The sequence below is a fragment of the Panicum virgatum genome, chromosome 5N, assembly GCF_016808335.1.
Source record: "Panicum virgatum strain AP13 chromosome 5N, P.virgatum_v5, whole genome shotgun sequence".
Classification (NCBI taxonomy): domain Eukaryota; kingdom Viridiplantae; phylum Streptophyta; class Magnoliopsida; order Poales; family Poaceae; genus Panicum; species Panicum virgatum.
In genome coordinates, this window is record NC_053149.1 from 7,154,226 (window position 1) to 7,171,310 (window position 17,085).

General features: G+C 45.8%; 2 protein-coding genes across 2 annotated transcripts; both read right to left on the bottom strand.

The window, feature by feature from the left end:
* Positions 1 to 14,596: 14,596 nt before the first annotated feature.
* LOC120675171 lies at positions 14,597 to 15,201 on the bottom strand. Its single transcript, XM_039956271.1, has 2 exons — positions 14,940 to 15,201; positions 14,597 to 14,858 (listed from the first exon to the last, which is right to left on the bottom strand). The coding sequence occupies exons 1-2, from the start codon at positions 15,105 to 15,107 to the stop codon at positions 14,616 to 14,618; spliced, it is 411 nt and encodes a 136-aa protein (XP_039812205.1). The 5' UTR covers positions 15,108 to 15,201; the 3' UTR covers positions 14,597 to 14,615.
* Positions 15,202 to 15,670: 469 nt separating this feature from the next.
* Positions 15,671 to 16,325, bottom strand: LOC120674476. Its single transcript, XM_039955653.1, has 3 exons — positions 16,248 to 16,325; positions 15,947 to 16,160; positions 15,671 to 15,853 (listed from the first exon to the last, which is right to left on the bottom strand). The coding sequence occupies exons 1-3, from the start codon at positions 16,268 to 16,270 to the stop codon at positions 15,671 to 15,673; spliced, it is 420 nt and encodes a 139-aa protein (XP_039811587.1). The 5' UTR covers positions 16,271 to 16,325.
* Positions 16,326 to 17,085: the final 760 nt, after the last annotated feature.

Here is a 17,085-nt window from a genome sequence, read left to right on the forward strand (position 1 = left end):
AACTGTTTTTTTTTAAATTTCTGGCTGTGGTGAACATGGGAATCAGATCATCAGAATACTGTTATTTATTTCACCTGTATGTATGGATGAGTCATAGAGATGTGTCAGATCAGCATATTGCTGGTAATGCGGTCAGCTGCCGAGCTTTGATCGCTTTTTTTTTTTTTTTGAAAACTAAGCTTTGATCTCTAGTGAGATGATGGCTGGAATTAGACAAGAAGGTAGTCTGCTGGATGTCTGCAACCCTGCTTGCTACCGGTAAGACCTGTGCAGTGCTGCAAATCTCAAAGGTCCGGAAGAGATCGAAAGACAATGAGTCAATTAGACATCATCAATGATCTAGATATGCCGGGCTCCAGCTGCCAATGTTACTACAGTGAGTCACCTCTTCCTACACTCCATCGCCTGACATCATCAATGATCTAGATATGCCGGGTCTACCGTTAAAGCTATATTGTCTGGTCTCAGATAAATCTCTACTTTTTTGCATCCAGTGTGTATCATATATATATTTATGCGGCTAGTATTGAAAATTCAAAAATTCGCATGTCGTTATATTCTTACTATTGGACAGCTAGTACTTTTTACCATACATCACCCTATTCATTATCGTAAATTATGTCTTATTATTGGTTAAAACAATTCAAATATGATATACATGTAATAACAATTTGATTTGTTGAGTTTTAATAATATTATGCATATAACTATTCTTATTTTCGTTTTATTTTGATTGATTGTTGTTACCTTTAGTTTTTATTAATAGTATATATTTGTAATTGATACATAGCTAATTAGTATTTTATATTTAATTTTTTATAATGGCAATGGTGGGTGATTTTTAATTAGGCACATAGGTATTTTAGGTTAATTTTTATCATAATGGTAGTTGTGGGTATTTTTTATTTTTTTCATTTTTCTTCGATTAATGTGGTAATTTCTAGACTTTGAGAGTGAACGTGGAGGCTCCGTTTGTTGGCCAAATAATAAAATAATAGATAGATTGACAGTGTTTTCTAGCCAATGTTTTGAGGTGCACTGGATCCTTGATCACGTGATAATGGAACGAATTCTCACTCGTAAGCACTAAGATTACATAGTAGCAGACAATATTTTTTTTAGATTAGTAGTATAGTAGACAATATGACAACAAAAGAAAAAAAAAAGAAAGATCATCACATAGCTGATGGAAATTCGACCAACTGCAGGAAATAGCTAACAAAAGGCAAGTCCAATTACACTAGGACATGCACGACTCCCACATTAAAATCAAAATAATATAAGCAGGGTCTCCACAAAACACTGATCTCATCAGAATTGATGGTGACTCTGATCTAAGCTTTCTCCCGATCTGATTGACCTAGTCCTCGTCTTCGATGAGCTTGAAGTAGTCTTCCAACCTGGAGTCGAAGCCGTCCGGCGGCGGGTGCTTCTTGGCAATTCTGGCATACCTCTTCAGCAACTCGGTCTCGGGATCGTACTTGTCGAGCTTCCCCGCCCGGCGGTACTCGTCCTCCACCTCGTCCTCCGTCATGGCCGCGTACACCTCGTAGTCCTGGATCATGGCCGCGTACACCTCGTTTATAAACTCCAGAATCGCCTTGTGCTCTCCGGCGTGAAGCGATTCTTCTCGTCCGGCGTGTTGCGCTTCTTCCCCCGCGGAGGAGCAGGGCTGCTGCCTGGCGCACAGTTCTCAACCCCGGCTGCCTGGCCCGCCGCCGCCGGCTCCCTCGCAATCCCTGATGTTACTACCCTTGGCCTACGGAGATCAAGATCTCAGAGACGTGAGCGATACAATGGCGACGACCAGACGAGGACAGATCCTCTCTGAGTGTTTCTTACTTCATTGACAAGTTGATCCCCAAACGATACACGCCTGGCTTATAAGCCTAGGCCAACCCAGCCACGCAGGGCCCACATGACAGTTATTTAAACTTTAAACAGAATTACAGTAAAATGCTTAAAGTAAAAGACGTATTACGCCGGTACGCCGGTGGAGGGCGTGACAACTGCCCCCCCACCCTTCAGCGCCGACTTATCCCCAAGCAGCTGATGCCGGAAACTATCCTCCCACGTAGCTGTATGCGCTGGTAGATTGGTCCACTTGACGAGCACTTGAGGAATAGCTGTGTTACCACGCTTAACCAAACGTCTGTCCAAGACCGCTTCAGGTTCAGTATCATGAGAGCTAAGATCCACCAACTTGGCGATGTCAGAGAAAACAGGAGAGTGATCAGGGGTGAATGGTTTCAACTGCGATACATGGAAAATGTTGTGCACTTTGCTGTCAGGTGGTAACTCCAACTTATATGCCGCTGCTCCAACACGCTCCAAGATAGAATAGGGTCCAAAATACTTGTAGGCCAGCTTTGGGTAGGGTCTGTTCACCACAGATGACTGAACATAAGGCTGGAGTTTCAACAATACCTGCTCCCCCACCTGATATTGCTTGTCTGTTCTTAATTTATCAGCCTGCAACTTCATTCGGTTCTGGGCAGCAGCCAAATGTTCTTTAAGCAGAGTGAGATGATTAGCTCGTTCTTGCAGTGTCTCTTGCACACTTTTATCAGTGTCATGCCGTGGGGTAGTAGCAGCAAGAATTCCCAGATTAGGCTCATGGCCATACAGAGCTTTGAATGGAGAACAACCCAAGGATGTGTGAAAAGAGGAATTGTACCAAAGTTCTGCTAGTGGTAACCACTGTCTCCATAACTTGGGAGTGTTGTGGACAGCACATCTGAGGTACATCTCGAGGCACTGATTAACCCGTTCGGTCTGCCCATCGGTCTGAGGGTGGTAGGAAGTACTATGGAGCAATTTAGTACCCAACAGAGAAAAAAGGTCTTGCCACACCTTATTGAGAAAGACTCTATCCCTATCAGAAACCATAGACTTGGGAATGCCATGTAGTTTGATCACTGAATCCAGTAACAATTGTGCCAATTGCAGAGCAGAGAAAGGGTGTTTGAGAGATAGAAAGTGGGCATATTTAGTGAACCTGTCCACTACAACTAGAATCACAGAACACCCCCCAGAGACAGGTAATCCTTCTATGAAATCCAGAGAGACATCCTGCCAAGCTCCAGCTGGTATAGGGAGAGGTTGTAGTAAGCCTACAGGATGGGTGTGTTCATGCTTGGCTTGTTGATAGACTAAACATTTTTGAACAAAGTTCTCAACATCTTTCTTTAGGCCTTTCCAATAGAAGTGGTGCTTAACCTTGTGGTAGGTTGGTTTACTGCCAGAGTGACCACCAATGGGGCTGGAGTGTAATGCAGCAATAACTTTAGTGTGAAGTGCAGAATTATGACCCAACCACACATGATTCTTGTACTTGATCAAACCATTATCCAAGGAATATCCCTGAGCATTGGGAGAGGTAACTGCCAAAGACTGTAGGAGAGCTTGGGCTACAGGATCAGTATGATAAAAATTCAACACTTCTTGCACCCAAACAGGAGTGGCTTCAGAGACTGCCTGCAAGGCCATAAGGTGTCCTACTCGAGAAAGAGCATCAGCAGCAAGATTCTCCTTACCCTTGCATTAAACCACTTTGAATTGCAGACCCATGAGTCTGGTCATAGCCTTCCTTTGGAGATCTGATTGCAAGTTTTGTTCAGTTAAATATGATAGGCTCTTGTGATCAGTTCTGATTGTAAACTCTTGACGTTGCAAGTAGGATCTCCACTTTTCAATAGCCATTATCAGAGCTAGAAATCCTTTTTCATAGATAGAAAGCTTTGATGGTTAGGCCCCAGTGCTTTGCTAAGATAAGCAACTGGTCTTTCTTGCTGCATCAGCATAGCTCCAACTCCAACTGCACAAGCATCAGTTTCCACCACAAATGGCAGACTGAAATCTGGAAGAGTCAAAACAGGTGTGTGTGTGTGTGTGTGTGTGTGTGTGTGTGTGTGTGACATGTCTTGTTTGAGAGTTTGGAATGCTTCTGTGGCTACTGCAGTCCACAAAAATTGCTTCTTCTTAAGTAACTGAGTTAAAGGTTTAGCAATGATTCCATAATTCTATACAAAACGTCTGTAGTAGCCAGTGAGACCCAAAAATCCCCTAAGTTCAGTAACATTTGTGGGCTGAGGCTAGTTGAGCATGGCAGCTATTTTGGAGGGATCAGTAGAGACTCCTGACTGAGATATCACATGACCCAGATAATCAATTTGTGGAGCAAAAGAGCACTCGCTGCTTTTAAGGTAGAGTTGATGTTTCCTTAATTGCAGAAAGACTGCCCTCAGATGTGACAAATGGGAGTCCAATGAAGAACTGTAGATCAAGATATCATCCAGAAAAACTAACACAAACTTCCTGAGAAAGGGTTGAAGGGTCTCATTCATAACACATTGAAAAGTGGCAGGGGCATTGGTGAGCCTAAATGGCATCACCTTAAACTAAAAGTGCCCATGATGAGTCTTGAATGCTATTTTGAACTCATCTAATGCAACCGTTCTAATCTGGTGATATCCTACAGTCATGTCCAGCTTGATGAAAAACTTTGTGCCAGCTAATTCATCCAGAATTTCCTCTATTATTGGAAGTGGAAATCTGTTTTTGATAGTTAGGGAGTTAAGCTTTCTATAGTTGACACAGAATCTCCATGTCCCATCCTTCTTTTGGACCAATAAGACAGGTGAGGCAAATGGACTAGTGCTCTGAGTGATGAATCCCTGTGACAATAGTTCCTTAACTTGTCTTTCAATTTCATCTTTGTGCATAGGAGAATATCTGTATGGTTTTGTGTTCACAGGTACTGCATCTGGTAGAAGGGGAATGGTATGATCATATGGCCTGGAAGGTGGTAAAGTAGTTGGTTTAGAGAACACATCCTCAAACTCTTGTAACAGTGTTTGCACTGCCTCAGGTGGATTAGAAAGTGGAGGTGTAACATATTGGATCAGTGCCAATGCCCAGATGTCATTACTCTTGTGAAGCTTAACCACTTTAGTCATAGAGACTGGTGCAAGAGACATGGGAGCAGGGTGTACTCCTTGAAGCTTGAGCAGTTTACCTTTTTCTTCAAACTCTATAGTATGTTGATCCCAAAGGCAAGTCATGGGACTATGCAATTTAAGCCAATCATAACCGAGGATGGCATCACAGGCAGCCAAGTCCAGCACCTGCATATCATGCATGAGAGTATGACCCTGGCACCACCATTCCATGGCTGGTACCTTCAGATCACTGACCAGCAGCTGACCATTGGGTAATTTCACTTGCTTGGGTGTAGTGGATACAGGAGTGAGACCAGTGCTAGACAAAAATGATCTGCTGACAAAACTGTTAGTACTGCCACTGTCTACCAATATGAGCATAACTTTGTTTTGAACACGACCTCTGAGTTGTAGAACATCACCCACTGCAGTGCCAGCCAAAGCATTCAATGATAAATGTTCAAGTTCCTGAGTTACAGAATCTTCCATGGCAAGTTGAGTAAGAATTTCATCAGAGAGGGGCTGATCCAAGTCATTCACTACCAGTGAGTGAACCTGATTTTGGGGTCTCTTGGAACAACTAGCAGCATGTGCAGCATCAAACTTATCCCCACAATACATGCAGAGCCCATTGGCTTTTCTGAAATCCCTTAATTGTCTTTCCTTCCAGAGAGAACTGGTACTAGAAGTGCTTCTGATGTCAGACTTAGTGGACTGAGTACTGAATTTAGAAGAGGTGTGATATTTGGAAATCTTGGAAGGTTTGCTGTCAACTACTTGTTGCTGAACTCGAGCCAACATGATAGCCCTTTGCATGGTGTCAGGGACTTGAGATTGAACACCATATCTCAACTCAGGCTTCAACCCTTTGATGAACTGTGTGACAAAGTAAATCTGATCCATGCCAGTATTGTACATACTAATCTGATACTGGAGAACCACAAAAGCAGAAATATATTCATCCAGAGTACCTTCTTGAGACAAAGACACTAACTCAACCATTGCATCTCTGTACTCAAATGAACCAAACTGCTGTTCTACAGAATTGATGAATTCATGCCAAGTAGTCACCCCATTAGTGAGTTTGTACATTTTATACCATCTAGAAGAATTCTCATCAATGTTCAGAGATGCTGAGATCACCCACATGCTTTCAGGGATGTTATAAAAATGGAAGTAATCGAGGCATTTATCTTTCCAGATAGCAGGATTCACACCAGTAAATGTAGGAAAAGACAATTTAGGAAGAGCATTACGAGAATAATTGGGTTGATCAGAATGAGCCCTGTGGGTATCACGATGATGGTGAGCAGGAGGTACATCTTTATCATGCAAACTAGAACCCTGTTGGAAATCCCTGGAACGGTGGTCGGTGTGGATGGTGTGTGGTGGCTCTGGTGGGACAGGATGGCGATCCAGAGTCAGTCGTGCCACGGCTTGTCCAGTCCTGTGGGTATCACGATGATGGTGAGCAGGAGGTACATCTTTATCATGCAAACTAGAACCCTGTTGGAAATCCCTGGAACGGTGGTCGGTGTGGATGGTGTGTGGTGGCTCTGGTGGGACAGGATGGCGATCCAGAGTCAGTCGTGCCACGGCTTGTCCAGTGAGCTCCATCTGCTTAGCGAGCGATTCCTGGTCACACAACATCCGCTCGACGATTTGAGCGCTGAGATCCATCTGAGTGTTCAACTACTTCTGATTGTGATCAATCACCCCAACTTTGGCAAACAAGAGATCCACACTCTCCATCAGGGTCACGCTGCTCTGCTGCAGCCATGGCATCCAACAGGAATTGGGACTGCGCGGAAGATATGGGAGGAGCCATGATGAACCACCACAAATCGATCCGCGTAGAGGGGAAATACAGAAATCGAGCTCCGCAACAGAGTGTCACAGAGATGAAGAAATAATTCGCCTGGAGTCGAGAAGGAAGAAATGGAAAACCAAGTGTGGATAAAGTCCCCGACGAATCTCTAGATTGAGATTCCACTACCCTAAGCGGCGCGGAGGAACACTATGTGGCCGACTGCGCTGGAGTGGCTAACCGGCGGTTTGCGGTGGCCGCCGCCGACTGGGAGTCGGTGGGCGGGGCGAGGACGCCGGGATCGGGGTGATCGCCGGCGAAGCAGAACACAAGCAGAAACGAACACAACGAAACAGAGGAAGGAGAAAACAAGGATACCACCACAACGAAACAGAGGAAGGAGAAAACAAGGATACCGATGAACTCCGGCGATGGAACAACAGCGGCGGCGTGCCGAGGAATGGTGAATCTGATACACTGTTACTATCCTTGGCCTACGGAGATCAAGATCTCAGAGACGTGAGCGATACAATGGCGACGACCGGACGAGGACAGATCCTCTCCGAGTATTTCTTACTTCATTGACAAGTTGATCCCCAAACGATACACGCCTGGCTTATAAGCCTAGGCCAACCCAGCCACGCAGGGCCCGCATGACAGTTGTTTAAACTTTAAACGGAATTACAGTAAAATGCTTAAAGTAAAAGACGTATTCTTCTCGTCACGCGGGTACGCCGGTGGAGGGCGTGACACCTGATCCCGCTGGCGTTGCTTTCTCCATGAGATTTATTTGGACTTGTCAACAAAATCAAGATCGATCTGTTGGTCTTGCCCCCCCCCCCCCCCCCCCCCCCCCCCAAAAGCCGAAGGGCCCCCAAAAATCTGCACGGAGTGGTATTGCCGTATAGGCCTGGGCCTTGACGCTTATGTCCTATTTTTGAGCCATTGTAGATTAATCTCTTATTGGTGATGGGTTATATAATAATCTAGATTATTATGAGGGTGGAGGGAAATAAGTTATGAGTTGTTTGGTAACCTAGATTATTGGAGGTACATATGTATTATTTTATGGTAAAGACTTATTTTAGGCCGGCTGTAAATCAGACTGGTCGTACGGCCGTTCGGACGGTGGGTGTTACATACATGTGAGGGACAATGACAGAATCAAACAGCGCATGCATGCACATAATTTCAAAATAGAAATGATCATAGTTTTAACACCAAGCATCGAAATCAAAATCCGATTGCACAGGTGTGTTTGTTTCAATAAAATCTTCAAAACAAGATCTCACACCACTATGTTTTAATGATATAATTTTTTTGAGAGAAAATATTTTTTCGTATGTTTGCAAAAATTGCTTATGGGTTTACATCATGTTGCTTTTGCATCCCCGAGTTCAGTTAAGTGGATATTGGTGTTCATATTGTGAAGATAGAATATTTAGTGTCAATAGTGGATAAGGGTAAACAACTTTGTTAGGTAGGTGAATGTTTATCGCATGATCAATAATAGGCAACTTTAGCAGATCGATTGAGCATTTTGACTAATTGATTTTGGCATTTTTTTCATTGTACATAAAGCAATTTATGTGTTTTGAAAATTATCGTCAAAATATATTCAAGTGAGGTCTTGTTTTGAAGGTCTCCTCGAAAGGGATACAAGTGCGCAATCGGATTTGTATTTGATGGATGGTTTAAGAACTACAACTTTTTTAAGTTTTGAGGTCATTTGCACGTGTCACTGCCCGCATGTTGATTCCTGATCATTGTATTCCTAAAATGGTGCGGCCGTACGAACAACTAAATTTACAGCCAGCCGCATTTTAGCTGTGTCTTATTTTATTTAATGATTGTTATCCACCCTTCCTCTTGCTAGGTGTTTGCTTAGGGGCGGGCCAATGCATGGGTATTCAACCCAATATCCAAATTTTTTGGCAAAAAAATTATACACATAGTATATATTACAAATAGAAAATAACATCATAAAACAGGCTTCCCAATCTCATATTGCTTCTTAGGCTCAAATAGCTCACTTCTCAATCTCATTTTTTATATTTATTAATTATATGCTATAAAATTTTATGCTGTCATTTTTTCACATTTGAAAATTTTGAATACCCACCCTAAAAAATGGTAAGGCAGCGGTTTTGGTTCTCATGCTTGCATTTGCTTGTTGCCGCCGTGGCACCGTCCATGCAGACCACTTTTGCAGGCTTTTGGATTCATGGACTTTTGGATTCATAGTGACAAGAAAAAAAATCCAAAACATTAGAGAACAATAATTTGAGTTTGCTTGCGTGACTACATTTGTAAGATAATAAAATATATAATAAATGCCAAAAAAATCAGTCATAAGTAAACTTTTAGACATACAAATATGCTCTCACAACCAAACTACTACTAGAAAAATAAAGCATTAGCAATGTTATCTTCATCTCTCAATTGATTTACACCCCCTCCAGATAAAGGAATTGGTATGTAATTTTCATCTTCATCACACCAGTCAAACTCTTCATCAGCCAAAGCACTATCTTGAATAAAATTTTAAAGAGCCATACATGCATGTATTATTTTACTTTGTTTGAGCATTGGGAACAAAGCGCTCAATTACGATTGCGAAAAGATGAATGCAAGTCGTTGAATAACTTCTTGTTTCCAATAGGGTAAGGATGCACCCGAAACTCTGGTAGATGATACTTGGTCCTTTTGTATGCAGCTAGATATAACATCCGATTTGGATAACCCAAGTCAACAAAGGTAAATTTTTTCTATAATGATCAACATGCATCATAAGCTAGTGGAACGTCTAAAACTAATGTATTCATGAAATCCTAATTCTTCCTTTGCGTGATCTCTTGGCTTTGGAGTGCGTTTATACTACTCTTTAAGTTGATAAAAGGATGAATAGATGTCGTGGAAATTTTAGAAACTGTGTGGGCTTCATTGTGCTAGAAGGGAAGTTTGTTTGGAGTCCAAGAGACCTGACCGATAGGCCCAATGGTCCCATGCCGATCGGGTTGAGCCTTTTCTAGCTCTTCTATTGCTAAGGATTGGAGCTGCTAATGGTTTGTGCTGAGTCCAATTTCAATGGTCTCTTGGGAATGACTCCCTACAAATCGAGTAAAACATGCTACGCCATCAGTCGAATCTTGGAGCCAATAGAAATGATGCCACAGCATTGGTAGCTACCAGAATTTGTGTGGCAACAGTATAAAATTCACCCGGTTTTGTCCACTGACCGGCAGAGGGGAAATAGGCTGAGATTCTGGGCACAATTCATCAAAACTAGAAAGACATGTGGCTTTGCCACACAAGGCCCATATCTCGCTTCATAGTATTGTAGTTGATGCAAACTTTAGTTGGTGCATGTAGTTTTTTTTAAAGCAATGTAGTTAAGATAAATCACCTTTTCATTATTTTCGCATAGGTGTTACGTTCTCCAGCCTGTTGTTGCATTTGGTATATATTTGGGCGTTCTATTATCGTGATGCTGTTGTTTAAGTAGTATATTATTTTGGGCATCGAAATAGAGCTGTGATATTTGTTGTTGTATTTATTGTGGTGAAATAATAGGTAAAATAATTTATTAAGGAGGACAGAGTCGAATTAGTTGGGAACTTAATATATTTGCGAAATCATGTTACAATAAATAGATGTGTTATTTTTTAAGAAAGTAGTGGTTATATTATGATAGAATGAGAAGCCAAAGAAGAATGGTGGTACGATATTATATTTTTAGCAAAATAAGATGTTATGTTGAATGAATTACAAAAACAATTTGAAGTTAGCATGAGAAACCAAAGAAGAACGGTGGTAGGATATTATATTTTTAGCACAATAAGATTTTATGTTGAACGAATTACAAAAATAATTTGAATTTATAAAAGTTTGCTATGTAGTAAAGTTGTAGTTTTGAAATTCTAGACAGCTTTTGTGTTGCTCATTTTTTGATTTGAAGACGTTTTTGTTGTCCAAATTGTAGGTACAACGGGTCACATATAAGCGTTTGAGCAAATGAGTTGAGCAAGCTTTTCAATTTTACAATTTACTCTATAATAAAGTTGTAATTTTTGAATTCTTGATCAAATTCTATGTTGAGCAACTTTTGATTCCAACACGTTTTGATGTTCAAATTGTACGTATAATGTTGCTTGTGTAGAAGTATCAGATGGAACGGGTTGTGGTTTTATTTAAACCTTTATTCATAAATAAGACAAGATAACATTTACACTCTTTACGTGGCTATCCTATGACTCACCATGACACACCTACACACTCACACCATAGCAACCTTGCCATGCTACCTAGGATTCAAATGACACTCCAAGTAAAAGCACTTGGGGAGGGGTGGCACCCCTATTTATACTAGTACACGACCTCTAGGATGTTGCCACGTGACAACATTCAACACTATTTTAACCAAAATATCCAACTCTAGAACATTCTCATACTTATTCTAATATCTAGATATTTCTTACCATACATAAATATCTAAGTTCTAGACTCTTCTTTACTTTGTCACGAAGAAACAATTCCAGATTCTTCCATGGCAAATATTTTCTCTTTTATGTTTTCCAAAATATTCTAGAATGTTCCATAATTCGATAGTCGCCGTATGTTTCATAATTCAACAGTCGCCGTGAACGTGGGCGGCAGCTCCCACACCCATGCATCGACATAGCGGGTGTTCTGCAACTCCAGGTTCTGAACTAGTGGGTCTAGCAAGCATTCCTCGCAGGCAAGGACCCGCCTCGCGCGCACGTCCAAGGCGAAGAGCGCCGTGTCCTGGAAGAAGTAGACAACGTCGTGGTTGTTGTGGTCGACGAGGGCGAGCTTGGGCACCTTGCCACGCGGCAGGCCGGCGGCGACGTAGCTGTCGTGGGCCCAGATGTCGGCGAAGGATGCCTCGTACTCGAACCTCCAGCAGGGATGCGGGCTGTCCGGATCGACGAGCGTCCACATCGTTACCGTGGGGTTGATGGCGGGGTCGTCGGCGGTGCCCCGGTCGTAGGAGAGGCCTTGGATCTCGACGTAGCGAAGCATGCCGTGGCTTAGCCTGATGAGGCGGCGCTCGTCCATCAGGCTGCTGGGGTGGGGGCGGTCGCCGAGGCCGTGCATCTAGCCTGGCAGAAGTAGGACGAAGCGCAGATTGGAGTGGCTGTCGCAGATGAGCATGCCGTAGGCGACGTCGACCCACCAGAGGAGGCCATCGTGGGTGAAGACGACGTGCTCACCTCGTGGTCCGGCGCGGAGTCGAGCGGCTTGAATGCCCATCGGGTGGTGACAGTAGAGTAGTAGGCAAGACCGCCGTGGCGTCGGATGGAGGTAGACGACGACATTGTGCCCGGGGCAGCGCGGGTCAGAGACGAGGACCATGGTGCGGCTGGGGATGAACTTGATGGGGATCTCGGGCAGCAAGACCGGCAGGGGGTGGCGATGCCGGTGACGGTGTCACACAGCAGGTAGTCGGCGTCGACGACGTCCCAGCCCTGGCCCTGGTGGGGGACCCTGAGTAGGAGGAGCCCGGGTGCGGAGCCGAGAATGCCCGGGCACGGCCCGTTGTGCTGGTCTCGGTGCCTGGCGTCGAGGGCGAGGCGGTCAGGTAGCGCAAGGTAGGAGGCGCGCGGCGGATCCTGGAGCTTGAGAAGCAGGTCGGCGGTGCCGGGGGCCATCGCCTCGACCCCCGCGTCGTTGGCGCCATAGACGCGGGGGATCCGCGACAACGCCACCCACGGGCCCTGCTGACGCACCACCTCCTCGCGCGCCTCCCGCTCCGCCACTTCCTCGCGGGCGCGCGACGACTCGGGTGCTTCGGACGCCATGGTTGGCGCGCCGCGAGCGGCTACGGCGAGGCGCCTCGCTGGTTGGGATTGGGGGGTATGGGACTTGGGAGAAACTTGGATTCGTGCGCCGGGCGCTCAACTGGTGGTTTTGTTTCCGGAAGCCATCGAGCAAATCGCGAGTCCTACAGAACTCAGAGACCTCTTGTCGTTGGCATCGCCTAACTAACCAACCAGTGGGCGGTGATGGCAAGCGCAGCGCTGCTCAGCCCGGGGCGAAGCTAGAGCTGAATCTAGGGGGTGCCCTGTCCATGATTCTGCTGCTAGCTCTCTAATTTATGAGGTGGAAATTTGATAATTAGCATTAAATTTTCATAGCGGCGTGGGTGCCCGGGCCCCCGGAGACTACCTAGCTCCGCCCCTGGCTCAGCCTCGCGAGATCCAGCGCGGCCTTGACGCCGGCGTGGAGGGCGGCGAAGCTCTCAACGTCGAGTAAGCCGGCCATGCCAGAGAGAGCCAGGACGGTGAGTGTGAGGAACCGCTCAAATTATCTCGACTAAACCGGATCATCATCCATTGATCAACCCAGCTTAACCGAGATAATCCCGGTAGTCCCCGGTATGCGCCTGGAGCAACGTCCAGGATCAACTCGCATACCGTTTGTTCACTTCATAGCAACCATCACAAGGATACATATGAGAGCAAAATTTTAAACTTTTGATTACAAGTCTTATTTATCTTACAAAGCTCATGACTTTAACTAAACATAAGCAACTATACATGAGGGTTTTTAGCAATTAAAGAGTTTCTTTACAACTAAGATGTATCCTAGGTCTAGGTGGATAACCTACCATATTTTTCTTATGATTCAGAGTCTAAACGCAGCGGATATTTAGAGAGTATTAGGTAGCAATAATGATGTCCTTGCCCATAAGACACCACTTGCATAAGTTTTGAGCGAGTTCCACCGTCCATCCACTTTGCTGGCTCCGGCGGGATGAACATGGCGGTCACTCCTTAGGAGAGAACCTGCAAAACAACTTAACGACAGCACCGTAAGTATATTTCGTACTTGCAGGACTTATCCAGAATACTATACATTTGGTGGATGTAGAGCATAGTTCACTACCGGATTCAGCCGCTTTGCCGAGTGCCGGTTACACTCGGCAAAGGCCAGTTTGCACTCGGCAAACTCTTTGCCGAGTGTAACACTCGGCAAAGCTTCCCACGGCACAGTGGTCTTTGCCGAGTGTCGGATTTCGGGCACTCGGCAAAGACTTTGCCAAGAGCCTTGGCACTCGGCATTGGAGCCACATGGCGCGACCCTGGGCGGCATCTTTGCCGAGTGCCTAACGGCAGGTACTCGGCAAAACGGCCGCCCAGGGTCCCGCCACGTGGTCGTTTTGCCGAGTGCTGGGTCTGGCACTCGGCAAACTTTCAAATCTTTGCCGAGTGCCTAGCGGCAGACACTCGGCAAAACGGCCGCCCAGGGTCCCGCCACGTGGTCGCTTTGCCGAGTGCTGGGTCCTGGAACTCGGCAAACTTTCAAATCTTTGCCGAGTGCCAGGACTTTAGCACTCGGCAAAGTGGATGTTCTGCTGACATGTGAAGGCCACTTTGCCGAGTGTTTTTGCATAAGCACTCGGCAAAGTTGACGCATTTTTTTCTTTTTTCTCTGGTTTTCAATATAAATACAACAACAATATATATAAATGCAGGGACATTACATGCAGTTATAACAATAAATATATAATTGACAAATACGAGAATAGCATCGATACAAATAATGAGTCCATCACATATATCACAAGTCCGATAGACAATGCATCACATAGAACGAGTCCATCACATATATAAAGTCCAATACATAAAATATGTCCACAAGCTAAGAGTCCATCGACGCGCCAAGTCCACTAGTGTACAAGCTACGAGCAGGTGTCACTCACAGTCAGGTGGGGGGGCAAGATTGCCACGGAGCCGCCGGCGAGTTCTGGTCCGGAGGAGGGTCGTTCGATGCGTTCCACGACTGATTCTGCAAATAGAAACACATAATTTGAGTAAGAATAACAAAGATATAATAATTAATATCTACAAACAAAGCATACTCATGGGAGTGTCAGAAGGTCCTGCAGGAAAGTAAAGCTGAGCTGGTAAGGTGAAGGGAGGAGGCGGCGTCGCATAGTTCATCGACGCGCCAAGTCCTTGCATCCAGGTGACCATGCTGTGCAACATAACCGACTGCTCCTCCCTCCGCTTCCGTTCCTGCTCCAGCTTGGCCTCGATCTCCATTCGGCACCTCCTCTCCTCCTCAAACTTAGCCTCCATCTCGGCCTACAAGATTTAAACCTCCATGTTACAATACAAAGCAAAGTTTCATTTTAACCATAGAACGGCAACTAAATCTAAACTAACCTGTCTCTGGTGCACGCTGGCCACTGAAGTCTCAGGCCGTGGGCGTATGGGCGGGGTCGAGTCGGTGGTACTTGCCCTAAGCTGCGAGAGACTGGGCGTACTCGCCGTGTCGACCAAGCTGTTGGCGATCAAGTACCGCCTGTGCTTCTTCCCTTGTCCCGCCCTCATGATGGCTTCTCCGAAGAGTGGCGCGGTGGTCGGATCCCAAGTCTCCCCGTGGAGCGCCCTTCCCACATCCGTGTATGCATTGATGCGCGTGTGGATGCTTGGGTTTGTGTAGGCCTCTGGTGGATCCGCCGGGTTGTAGGCCACGTCCGACGTCGCCCTGTCCATGTGAGACATGGCGTACGCTGTGAAGTCGTTGCAAGACTGGCCTGGATGAGACTCCGACTGCCAAGAAGTCAACAAGATGATTAGTAGGAATTAAAAATATAGCTTTAGAAAGAATGAAGAAATTAGTGAACTTACCCAAGTATTCTTGTACTCGCCGAGGCTAAGCCTCCCTTGATGATGTGCCGGACCCGGCATCATCAAGCGGCGCTCCCGGCATAAGGCGTGCTGGCGGTCCCAATCCTCGCTGATCCACTTGTCCACCATCATAGACCAGCACTCGGCCTTGTTTGCGCACCAGTTCGGAGGCACCTAAACGTAATGAAGTGCATGACATATTGTAATATCAAATACAAGATAAATGAGTAGATATGGCATTTATTTACCCTTAAGTACTGGTCTCATGTGAGAAAGATGTCCCTTGCGGCTGGTTTCTTGACACTCCTCTTCTCGAATTCGGCGCAGTACACAATGACGGCCTGGACACGCGCCTCATAGTGCATGTCCTTCACCAGCTTGTAGCAAGCCTGGTGAGCCCGCTCGTTCGCCCGGGCCTCATAGCCTTCCTCGCACCTGTAGAAATCCTGCATATATACCCACAAGATAATTGCAATCATTATTCCAAAAATTGAAACATAATGTGATATTTCTAACAATTTAGTGCGAGGATGACTTACCCACAACTCCCCGACCACCCGCCTCGCTTTGGTGGTAAAGTTCCTTCCTTCGCGATCAGTAGCGTCCGGGCTGGCCATGTAGTGGTCCCACGTGTATGCCGGCTCCAGCACCCCGGCATGCATCACGAGTCCGGAGAAGTGCAGCCGGCACAAAAGACCCAAGATACCATTGGGCTTCCGTTTGTGCTCACCAGGCTGCACAAAAAACCACCCCCTGCAAGAGTGTTTAAGGTAAAATTTTAGTTAGTATTGTAATTTTAAATATATGTAATGCATAATAAATAAGTATTAACATACTTACTTAGGCTCTAGTGGCCGAATCATCGAGCGTCTCGCTAGAGGTATCGGACGTCGCGGGAGTTGCGACGGTCCACGCAACCACATCACCCGCTCATCTCCTGCCGCCCCCTCCTCGGCCTCCTCCTCGTCCCCCTCCATGTGCTCCTCCTCCTCCTCGCTCCCCTGGTCCTCCACCCTCTCCTCCTCCTCCTCCTCCTCCTCCTCCTTCTCCTCCTCGTCCTCTACAGGAGAAGGGGTCCTCCCCCTCCTCCCCCTCCTCACCTTACCTCCTCCACCACTCCCACTACCTCCTCCTCCACCGCTCCCTCTCCATCTCCCTTTCCCTCCCCCTCCTCCACCACCTTTGCGAACACTACGGCTCCCAGACCCCTCGGGTGCGTCGGACCCACTGCCACCTCCTCCACCACTGCCTCTGTACAAGGAGCTCAGCCAAGTCATCTTGTGACCGCCTGGCATCTTTGTGTTAGTTACCTGAAATCAAAAGGAGTGAACGAATTAGTCAGGATAAACAATATTTGCATGGCATCAATATTGTGTGGAAGGAGGAGATCATTAATATAGGGAAGCCTCCACAAGCCAGAGACCTGAGTCCAGGAATGTTCTTCGCCATATCCCACAAAACCACCTGCATCATTGACCTAGAGGGCATCTATCTGAGCATGAAGCACGGCACCCGTCAGCATCTGCGGTGCATATTGTGTAACTACGACACATTTCGTGAAGTTCTTAATGTCTCTTCAAAATGGATGGTTAGCAGGAAGGAATTGTCGATGTTTGTCAAACGACGAATACTTGCCCCCCTTTCTCAACCAAATGAACTGCAGAGTTGCCTTGCATGT